The 12641-nt window shown below is 40.6% G+C and overlaps 1 protein-coding gene across 1 annotated transcript in view; it reads right to left on the reverse strand.

The window, feature by feature from the left end:
- Positions 1–12416: 12416 nt before the first annotated feature.
- gch1 (GTP cyclohydrolase 1) overlaps positions 12417–12641 on the reverse strand; it is a 20449-nt gene continuing 20224 nt past the window's right edge. Inside the window, exon 6 of the mRNA XM_084046135.1 lies at positions 12417–12635. Coding sequence (XP_083902261.1) covers positions 12509–12635 — 127 coding nt within the window. The 3' untranslated portion in view covers positions 12417–12508. The remainder of the gene's footprint in view (positions 12636–12641) is intronic.

Below are 12641 nucleotides of genomic sequence, written 5' to 3' on the forward strand. Positions count from 1 at the left end.
CATAGAACCTCATCTCGGAGCTGTATAGCGGAGTGAGAGGTTATTTATGGAGCTACTGAATATCAAGAGAACACCAAGACCCCGTATGTACGGATAACATCTGTGGCTTTAAGATAATCACTTTATAATTACAATGTATATACAGACATGTAGACGCACGAGCCTTAAAACACAGAAAACCACACTATTTGGGAAAGTCAGGTGACCGCAGGTTTTACACTCCAAGTGAATGTGGAAATAGAACGGCGTTCAGACACACGCGTGATTAAAACACGTCTTTATTCAACGTTAAGTAATATTACGGAACAAACATGACCCGTATGGACGGGTAACATGCGTGGCTTTGGGTCTAAACGCTTTATGTGTTGGATTGGGCTCATTTATGGGGATTTATGAGACGTTTAAAACTACCAACAAACATCAGACTCGATCACCATAAATAAAATCCCTGCCAGTCTTGATCCGGGAGGCATGCGTTAACCCACATGAATGTAATGCATGGCAGGGTTAGATCTACAAACCCCCACACAGTGAGTGTGGTTTAAGGTTAAACTTTAGGTGACAATTTAGTTGTGATCATTTGGAACAAATGTTTGTTTGATGCTATAGCCTTGGATTAAGACTATATAGATGTATTTTAGCAATTTTGACTTATTTGCATATCTATGAGGTAAAAGTCTCGGTAAAATGACTAGTTTGATGCATTTTCTCCCTCGGTTGTAAATCACAATATTTCATATTTATGTCCATTTTGGTGTCATAATAATTCACAGTCCTAGAACACCTCGAATGCTTAAATAATAATTGTGTTAAATATTGGTGGATAAAAACGTGTCATGTTGATATAAATCAAACATCCGTTTACCTTCGACCAGAGCAGCGCACCACGTTGCAAACAAACTGTTCGCAGTTCAGGGCAGGCCTGCAGTTGTGAGCCTGCATCCAATTTAAACCCCTATCACATCCGGTCTAGAGTACCGCCTACTGGATCCGGTGTGTTGAACACGACACATAATTTCCGTTTCCGTTTTCCAACCAGATCTTCACCCTGAAGAGTGAATTGATCCCCAGACTGCTATCACGTCATCAACACTAAATCATCTACTCCTGTGTGGAGGATGCAGTGGTGTAAAGTAATATACTCAAGTACTGACAGTAAAAGTACTCATTTTGCAGAGGGTCCCATTTTTTCAAATGTATAAAAATGCTTTGAAAATAGCAGATCTGTAGATCGGCTAATTTCACGCATAGGGCTGAAGCTGGTCACTGTATGTTTTGTAATAATAATAAAAATCTACAAAGTAACTAGTAGTAACTAAAGCAGTCAAATAATTATAGTGGAGTAAAAGTAGGAATATTTGCCTCTGAGATGTAGTGGTGGAGTAAGTAAGTAGAAGTATTTGAAATTTGAAATGCTCCAGTAAAGCAAAACATCCTGGAAAGTGTACTTATAGTACAGTACTTGAGTAAATGTACTCAGTTACTTTACACCACTGCGGATCAGATGATATCAGGCAACGTAAGCAGGCCCCCGGTGACTCTGTATTACAAGAAGGAGAAAGGACAGAAGTCAGCTAGAAATGGCGATGAAGACCATGGGAAGTTAGCTCTGGTCCATAGCCTGAAGGAGAAGAGAACTCATTCAGGCTATGGACCAGAGCTAATGGGAAGACACATGTTCTCTTTGCCGCTAGAACTCTTTTTTATTCTTTTCCCAAAGACATTCATGGGTCTGATTGACTAATCTGGTCAACGTGCGATTCACCAAACGCCGTGTAGACTAGTGGTTCTCAAACTTTTTCATGTCAAGGACCCCCAAATTGACACCTCTTAGCCCCTTAAGAAAGGATTTTTTTTATTGCTCTAGCAGTGATTCTCAACCATTTTAATTTCAAGGAGCCCCAGTTTGACATGCATTAGGGCTACAGACCCCCATTTAATGGCATTTCTATTGCTTGGACCGCAATTTATATTGTAAAATCAATGTCAATTTAACTCTGAGAGTGTACAAATGGAACCAAATGGACCCGTTAGGGTCCATTTGGTTCCATTTATACACTCTCAGAGTTACAGACCCATAAGGGTCCATTTGGTGCCTAATCTATCATTTAGCTGGGGACCCCCTGGAACTCCCTCAAGGACGCCTGGGGGTCCCCGGACCCCACTTTGAGAACCACTGGTGTACACACTCGTTGCTGTTGCTCATTTTTGCCTGACAGTCACAAATATGACAAGCGGATCTACAGATCTACTACAGCAGATCTACAGACAGATCTACAAGTCAACAACATGGTGTTGGGATGGGAATGGGATCAGGCCGTCGCCTATTAGGATCGCAAAGGTTTCTGTCATCATTTCCCAAACCTATAGACCAAATGCTTCTTGGCTATTTATACACTGATCGACCTGATGACACTTACAGTAATGGTGCAACAGGTGCATTATTTTCATCATAATTTTTGGATAGTGCAGAAAGGCTCCACGTCTTCAAGTTCATTATTATATGTTGGTATATTATTTGAAATGTGTTCAGAAAAGTGTTAATATTAGTAAAATCTAAAATGTAGGCCCATGCACGATGCTTTCTGGGAAGTTCAAGGTGTCGGTACATTCGTTAACTTACATTTGTAGCAATTTCGTCCAAGTCACGTGACTAGGAACAGATCTGCTAATCAGCCAGCGGGCAATAGCCTACCAGCTAGTCAATGCATTAGCCGGCATTGAAGGTGTTGAGAACATCTCAGATGACGTGTAAAGCTTTAGCTCTATAGAAGAAGGAATCTTACACATGAATTGTCTCTCGAACATGAATTGATTGACAGCCAGCGAACAGCAATCAACTGCATCAGCCTCCACCAGTCATTACGTAGGTTTGTTTATTTTTAAATGTTTAAACTTCATTCAAGTTGTAACTGTAGTAATTTATTAAATAGATACATACAAATTTCACAACTCTTTTTTGTTTAATGCAGGACTCTGTTGGACCTGACAATGTTGACAATGTCCCAAGCAGTCCAGAACTTTGCAGCGTTCTTACTCCAATATAAAGACAACGATGCCCTGTCCAGAGAGGAGGTGGACAAAGTCTGTAGCCTTTCCTAGACACACTCAGAGGGACTTTCATGGAGAGATTGCCTCCTGCAGTTCAGAGGAAAAACAGACCCTGTATGCCCTCCCTGTATGTGTTTGCTCTCCTCCCTGACCACCCGATACACACGTTCTCAGTCCTGGGAAAAAAAGAGAAAGAGGCCAGTGGCTTCATGCGGTTTCTCTCCTCTCTGCTCTGCCTCCCAACCTGCCTTCCAACCTCCAGTTCCTGCGGCTATTTCCCAACCTCTGCTTCCTGTGGCAACCTCCCAATGTCCGCTTCCTGTAGCTACCTCACAACTTCTGCTGCCTCCTGCACCTACCTCCCAACCTGCCCTTTCTGTAACTTCCACAAAAGATGTGCCTTACAATACCCTGCGATACCGTAAGAGGAAGTTAGAGGAGGAAGCGAGTGGCAGAAAGAGGAGACAGTACACCAAGAGGACTGAGACCATCACCTGCAAGCAGTGGCAGAAGGAGTGGTACCCTGCAATAAATACTATGGCAATTGGTATTGCCAGGCCACAGCCACCACTTAACTTCAAACGGCAAAAGGGTATGGCAAAAAAAGGACGATGATGAGATCCCACTGGCCACAACTCCCAAATAGAGGGTTACTTTAGCACAATGTCTCTTCTAAGGACATGTTCATACATCAATACCACAATATAAAAACTACTCTGTTACAGATGAAAGGCCTGTCATTTACTTGAGTATGTAAGTATAGTAAGTATAACAGTGTTGGCATCATAATATACTTACAGTACCGAAGTAAAAGTACTCAAATTGTTTACAAGCTAAAAAGCACAATGATTATGTTTACAAGCTAAAAAACACAATTGCTGCTATACGAAAACGTATTGTTACTGCACTGTTTCTTATTTTTATTTTCATTTGTAATAAAATGTCACTGACATCACAAGGTGTTCTTCATTTTACAGTATACAGTATATTGTTCATTCATATCAGTCATTGTATTTCAGTGGGGCAAGGCAGCCTACTCTAAGTCTTAAACAAAATAGATGTCACATTGCTTCATACTGTACATCACGATCAAGTTATAACGCTATATAATATTATTTCTTTGCTCAATGATGAGTTATTGACAGATGTGTCATATAACGGGGTTTGCATTGCCAATGTTTGAACATGCTAAACCTGTGCTAGTCGGTACCATATACAGACCTCCTAACCAGACTGATTTCTATGATAGACTTGATGAATGTTTAGCTAAAGTGGACCATGAGGAGACGATACTTCTTGGTGACTTTAACACTGACATGCTCCGTAAGGAAGCGTCAGTGTTTAAGTCATTCAGGGGGTTTTGTAATCTGCACTCACTCCACCAGCTGATCACTCAGCCCACAAGGCTGTGTGTTTCCACTCAAACTATCATAGATCTCATTCTAACAACGGACAAGGACAAAATCCTCAATAGTGGTGTTTCTACCTGTGGCATATCTGATCATAACATGATCTTCTGCACCAGAAAGAAGCGTAAACCTAAGACCGGTTACCACCAAACAGTCACGATCAGAGACCTCAAAAACTACAAGAGTGAGGACTTAGATCACAGACTAGATGAACAGGATTGGTCCGACGTACTTAACAGCACACAGGTAGACGAATCTTGGCTTGGTTTCAAAACCAAATTCATTCACATTTTGGACAGTGTGGCTCCCATGAAAACCATCAGGGTCAAAACCCGCTCGGTTCCATGGATGAATTCGGACATCCTTACTACCATGAAAGTCAGAGACAAAAAGTGTTCTGAGTATCATAAAAGTAGGATCAAACTTGCCAAAAGCTTCAACAAAGGTCTCGAATCCCACGTAGCTGAACTCAAAAAAGAGAAAAACATGCTAAGAAACAAGGTTAATGGCATGCTCTTGTTAGCAGAAAAAAGCTACCTCGATGGCAAAATTGAGGAAAATCAAAGCAAACCATGTGAGCTCTGGAAGCTATTCAACAACCTACTAGGCTGCAGCAAGAAATTGAAAACCAGGTTTACAAACATAAACCTCAAGGTGAATGACACTCTCATTTGATCCAAACGGGAAGTGAGTAAAATCCTCAACATATTCTTCACGACCGTGGCCTCAGAGTTAGTTGAAAAACTACCCCCTCACTCTGGGAGCCATGGTGGAGAGTATGTTGATTCATTTTACGATAAACAGGGTGTACGCAAAGATGATTTTAAACTCTCCCCTGTGTCAACAGATGAGGTGTTTAAAAAATTTAGTGCACTCCAACAACACAGAGCCACAGGTCCCCGCCAAATTTCTAAAAGACTCAGCCGCCTCCATTGCTCCAATCATTACCCACATAATAAACCTCTCCATCATACAGGGACGGGTCCCTAACGACTTCAAAAAAGCAAGAGTGACCCCTCTGTAAAAAAAAAAAAGGAAGGAAACCAATTAGACCCTGTTAGAACAGTTTGCTTGCGACTGCAAACTGTTCCTGTTCGCAGATGACTCGGCTCTGCTGGTCTCGGACAGGGACAGGCAGCAGGTTGAGAAAACTCTCAGTACTGAACTCAACAAGATCTGCATCTGGCTCTCCGACAACAAACTCTCATTACAACTGGGTAAAACTGAATCCATCCTCTTTGGGTCCAACCCTAACCTTAGCAAGGCTGAGAGTTTCACGATCAAAGTGGGTGAAAATGTTATCACAAGAAAGGAGGAAATTACCTACCTGGGTTCCATCTTGGAGGCAAACCTCTCCGGTGACAAAAACGCAGAAAAAAACGATCAAAAAGGTCCACAAAATAACACGGGGGATGTGGAGGATTGATCGTCTAGTCAGTAAGAATACTCTGAAGATTCTTGTAGGGGCCCTCATACAAGGTCATTATGATTATGCATGCACTTCATGGTATCACAACACCTCCAAGGCCTTAAAAACAAGGCTCCAAACATCCCAAAACAAACTTGTAAGGCTACTTCTTGGCCTCAATTACAAAACCCATCTAACCCATGACCATTTTGCTAGGATTGGATGGCTTAGGGTTGAGGACAGAGTACTTCAAGATACACCACAACATTGGGATCCCCCTGTATTTGTCAAAATACTTCCAAAATGTTAATCAAGTCCATGATCATAATACCAGAGGCAGCTCCACAAACCATGTTCAACCCAGATTTGGCACAACAAAGGGAATGAACTCGTTCTCATGCTATTCATCAAAAATGTGGAATGCCCTACCAAAAGGAGTAAAGGAGTGTAAAACCCTACTCACTTTCAAAAATGCCCTAAAGATACACCTTCAGGAGGCTGCAATTCAAAAATGGCCCCTGTCCAAGTCCTAACCTACCCCATGTCCTAACCTAACCTACCCCCTACCCCCCCTCTCTCTTTCTTCTTTTGTACATATTTTTCACTCTTCATACCAGTAACCTGTAAACTGATTGTATGACATTCTGTACAGTAGTGTGTATATCTGTCTGTCTCTTATATGTCATCATGATTTGTGTACATGGGGATCTCATCTTAAACAAGCTATGTGCTTAACTGAGCTATCCAGTTTAGTAGACCTTGTATTGCGAATTTGTACTTCCATGTACTGTTATGTACTGTCATGTACTGTTCTCATGTCTTACTAAATAAAGTACATCAATCAATCAATCAAAACCTAGTGGCTAAAATGTTTACATATCCTTGCAAGTGTGGACACATTTTAAATGCAAGTAAGTTGGACAATGATGACAAAATGTATTTATTGCATAACTAAAAGAGTTAAGGTAGAGTTGGGGGAACAATATTTCATCATCATTTGAATATTAGCCTACACCCTTTCGTGTTACATTATATTTAAAATATGATTCACTTAGTCACTTAGACAACAGAGCTAACGTTAATCAATGAAAAATACCCATCTGATATACAGTAAAAACGATTCACCTGGGGAACGAGAATGCATTTGAATAAAACAACGTATTGGAACATATTTTGCTGATAAGAAAGAAACCCATATGGATGCACCAAAAACTGTAAGATAGCCAGAGAAAGATCCCGTTCCGCAATGTATGACTGCTTTCATGTCATGTTCATTTTAATGCCTTATCCGGATGATATATGACAACTACACAAAATATAGAATTTCAAAATATACAGTTGAAATTAATAATAATAATAACATAAAAGGAGGAGGGGGCCCAGAATACAACACATGGACACACTGCCAGTTCATAAATTGCTTTTCAGTTTTGTTAAATCAAAATACAAAACTATGTTCATTGATCTGTTTTGATATTTGATTTTGTATTTAAATGTCCATTGCCATTGACAATGCATTGGGTGCTTAAAGTTAAATATTTCAAACACTACAAATCATTTCAAAGTAAAACATCTCAAGGATGCATGCCCACAGTAAGGTGGAATTTTTGAACTGTGAATGGAGTTTCTAGGTGAAAGTATTTTTTTGAGGTCCCAAAATCGTCCATCGACCTCCATTATAAATCTCTGAACTTTTAAAGGAGTACAATTCTAAAACTATTAAACATTTCAAAGATTCCTTTTCAGGCAAACATGTCCACAGTAAGATGAACATTTTAAAGTATGAGGTTACTAGGCGTAAGTATGTAGTTGTAAGCCTGCCTTTGTGCTCTGGCCTCCAGGCAGTGTGTGTGCAGTTTCACGCCAATCGATCCAACGTTGCCGGAGATTAGCTGTACACGGACGGACGGACGGATGGACGGACAGGGGCGAAAACATAGTCGACAGACAAAAATGCTGGACCCAGTCTTGCCACATGAAGATCATGAAATGATCACACACATTCCATGATGCTATGGATAGTGGTTGAAGAAGTACTCAATTACTTGTACCAAACGAAATGCACAAAAAAAAAAATGAAAATGACAGATCTAGGTCACTTGAAAAAGCTCTGGCAATTTTTGAATAGCCAAAATATAAAATAGTGTTTGTAATAATGATCTAAATCTGCAAAATAACTAGTAACTAAAACAGTCAAATACTTGTAATGGAGTAAAAAGTACAATATTTGCCTCTGAGATGTACTGGAGTAGAAGGATAAAGTATACTCAAGTAAAGTAAGTAATACTCAAGTAAAGTAAAAGTACCCCAAAAGTGTACTTAAGTACAATTCTTGAGTAAATGTACTTAGTTACTGTCCACCCCTGGGAACAGGGATGCATCGTTGAGGATATCAAGTTGGTATTTGCAATCACACAGTTTGGTCCATGTCTCCAGCAGAAACCTCAGCATGTATTCATTCTAGAATCAAACCACCCAGAGGGTGACGTGCGGTGGAATGGAATGTGATCATGCTCCACATGTAAGATTTTCAGCTGAGTCATTCCCCCTGGCCCTGCTACATCCCACCATTCTGTAACCCTCAGAATGGTGAACACTAAAGAATTCCTTCATTTTAGACCTCTGTGCTTCGTGGTTTGTGAAAGTAGTTACGTAATACGGTAAACAGAGAACTGGGCATTTGAGAGAATTTGGCCTTTTTTCCGGAGAACTGGGCACTTGAGAGAACTCGTCCTGTTTTGGGGGAGAACTGGGCACTACTTGGGGAGAAAACATTATAATGTTTTCTGTGAACAAGCACACAGCAGTCACGAGAATGGTTGTCACATGTATAGCTTTATTTGTTGTCCTTTGATAAAAAGTATTTGAAATGAAAACAATACAATACAATAGTGGTGAAGGGGCCAACAGTACTGGCCACCCTTCTCAACAAGGCCACAGATATTAAGAGAAGACCTGTCTATTCAGCTATAACGCTCATCTTCTCCCCATCCGAAACACACACGCACACAAATAATACATACTTTACATACATAGACAGAACCCCAGTGTACTGTACACAGTAAAATCCTCAGTGTTACTTTGTGTACAGATGGAGCGCACAAAAATAAATTCACCCACTTCTTTACACCTGCAAACCTGTGACATGACAATAAAGATGATTGTGATTCTGAAATGGAACCACATGGTCCCCATAAAGGTCCATATGGTTCCGTCTGTACTCTCTTTGACTTAAATTAAGGATTTTACTGTGTATACAGAGGTTAACACTCTCAGTCTGGGAGCACTATATTTAATTCAAATGTAAAAAAAAAAAAAAAAAGCTAAAATAATATGGATATAAAGCTACAAATAACCACATACACAAAACCTTTTCCACATTGTTCACGACTACAGTACATGAAGTATTCTTCCACTGACGGAAAGCAATGTGTGTGGTTCTCAAAGGTTTTCATGTCATGGATGTATACAGTATGTGACCGCGGAGCGGACCCCCATCTGAAAAGATTTAGTGCCAGGCAGGGAACATGAGTTGTGTTGCTAAGCACTTCAACCAATACTAGTGTATTTGTTGTTTTGTGTTAATGTGGGGAAAGCTTTCGCTGAAAATAGCCGATCGACAAGCTCACAAGAGCTTGTCGATCTGCTATTTTCTGTGAAAGCCTTCCCCACGATAAGGATGCTGGGGTTTAAAATGTTTCAGAAATATTCCACATTTTTCAAACATTTTCAAGATGTTTTGGTGCAAGTATGTATAGGGTTAATGTGGTTGAACTGATTTTGATGTTGCATCAAATGATTTTATTGGGGACCCCCTGGAACCCCCTCAAGTCTGACTTTTATTTATTTAATTACTCACTTAATTAATTAGAGGAGCAACTTCGCCCACAGGACACATGAAATGGAATCAATCAATTTGCTTTCACTTGATGAGGACATAGTGTAAAATCAGGCTTAACACGCCTAGTTTGTTTTTTGGGGGGACAGCAAGCCTGGAGCTTGAGTAGCACACAGGTGAAATCATATTTTTTCCTTCTTTTTCCAAGACCATATTGGTGGTATTTCCTCACACACTGAGGAGGTTTACAGAGAGATGGGTAGAGGGGGCAATGGTTCTCAAACATTTTCATGTCAAGGACCCCCAAATTAATATGTATTTGGTGACGGACCACCATTATGTGAAAGGATTTTGTGCGAGGGGGTCCCGCATGGAAGATTTGTGCTGTTAAAATGTTTCAAAAATATTCAAAGGTTTTCAAAACAATTTCAAGATTTTTTGAAGATATCTGATCTACTAGCTCACATCGCATCGAGATGTGTTGTGAGCTTGTAGATTGTAAACTGCTGGGGACCCCCTGAAACCCCCTCAAGGACCCCTGGAGGTCCCCAGCCCCCACTTTGAGAACCACTGATATACACTACAGATGGTTGAAACTGAAGCCCACAGAACAATGAGAGTACTTCCATTTGAACCACTTTCACCCTGGCCTTTTTCAAAAACTTAGGAAATAGCAGGTTTCTACGATCTCAAAAGACATCACATCACAACATGTTGTGAGCTTGTAGATCGAGTATTTTTGATTGGCTGACAATAGACCAAAATCATCATAATGTCAACAACTACAACATGTATTTCCATGTGGAGGCATTGGGGTTGATTTATTAACGCCGACTGTGAGCTTGTAGATCGGCTATTTTTGGCAAAGAAACTTTGGTGTAGACAGAACAAAGAGCCCCAAGTACAGTTTCGACTTGAGGCCCGTTTTACCAAGACTAGTGGGTTTAAGTGGTCAAGTGGAGAACAGAGCTTCAAGGATTTTCCAGGACACAAATGATATGTGAGCTAGGAATGTACAGCAGGGCTGCTTAAAGTGCAGCCTACAGCAAGGAGGACACTGACACACATCACTAGATACACGTACCTAATGCTGACCGACAATGCAGAAATGCTGCAGTAGAATCATCTGATTTCACCAACCATTGGCATTGCCTGTGCAGTGCTGCTCTCTTTGTGGTCAGGTGACACATGAAAACCTATTAAATAGGTATTTTTTTTCAATCCAGTAACGTCTGTCATTTTAGAGGGTTGAGAGACACACATACTGTGCTATCGACCATATTCACAAAAAGGTATGTTTAATTGCTGTATGTGTTTTAAAATGGACATAACACATGTGCTTTGTATATATTTTTGACCCATTTTTTCTTGTTTTTGCTCTAGGGGTCTATTTCACTGACTGTTACGTGTTATACTTTCATGTGTTATACTTATGCACCCTGGCTGTCATTATCAGGTCAGTATTAGTTTAACCAACTTAAAAACAGGACCAAAAAAAAAAAAAACATTCTTTTTTTGGTGCAGGTAATCACAAAACACAAATGATGACACTGCCAAGAAACATCTATACGTTTAGATATTTATCTCACACACTGTGACATTCATATTTAGAGCAACTTAGATTAAGGTAATTTCATTTTGGTGTCACAAGACAATTTGTCTCACTAACTGCTAACATTACACTGTCCTGTCCTGTCACGCTCAGACATTAGGATAATTTGTTTAAAAACAAAAGTAGCTATTAAACCATACAGTAACTTCACAGGATATCGCTACATATTTTACAACCAAATGTGGCATTGTGTGCGGATACGTTTTAATAGTGCACGCTCCTTTTACGAGTAATGAATTTAGCACAATTAATCACAGTCATTTCCTCAATGTTAAGTACAAATGTAACCAAATTACAGGTACATTTGGTTAGATTTGTATGCTCTCTGAGTTACAAATGGATAATGAACACTGAGGATCTTACTGTGTAAAAAGCCATGCGATTCCAAGTGTAAAGGACACAATTGCATTTCAGAAGGGACAGGTCATTTCTCAGATACCACTTCTCATTTAATGTCATGGAACCTGATAGCTCTTTTGTGTGTCTATTTGATTTCAAAACCACACACACACACACACACACACACACACACACACACACACACACACACACACACACACACACACACACACACACACACACACACACACACACACACACACACACACACACACACACACACACACACACACCCACACACACACACACACACACACACACACCACCACCAGATATCACAGGATCACTGGGACAAAGTCTGCACTGTCTGCTACAGCAAACAAACCTGTGAATCAACACAGAACATCACTGTCTCTAGCCTCCACCAAACTATCTGTGGAAAGTTCAGATTCACCTTTTGAACGAGACCACAACGGGCTCACAGTCACACGACTGGATTAGCTAAAAATGACTAGGTGATGATGATGAAGTACAAAAACACACACCTTTGTCATTGTGTGATAGTACAGAACATCGATAGATATAGAAAAAACATCATGCATGTACACACAAGCAAAAAAAAGACACACAGACACAAAAACACACGACCCCCCCCCCCCCACACACACACACACACACACGCACGCACGCACACACACACAAACACACAGGTTTACGTGGCAGCATAGATGAGGTATAACTCCATATGGCAACCGGAGGAGAGAGAAAGACAGAGACAGAAGGATAGACAAAGTGACAAGAGTGTAAGGAAAGAATGTTTTTGTTGATATGGAGCCCGAAGCCGCCCCCCCTCAACTCCTGATGAGGGTGAGGAACTCGTCGCGTGTTTTGGGGTCTTCACGGAACACCCCCAGCATGGTGCTGGTCACCGTCTTACTGTTCATCTTCTGAACACCACGCATCACCATGCACATGTGACTACAG

Source organism: Gymnoscopelus microlampas, assembly GCF_963454915.1.
Source record: "Gymnoscopelus microlampas genome assembly, chromosome: 1".
Taxonomy (NCBI): domain Eukaryota; kingdom Metazoa; phylum Chordata; class Actinopteri; order Myctophiformes; family Myctophidae; genus Gymnoscopelus; species Gymnoscopelus microlampas.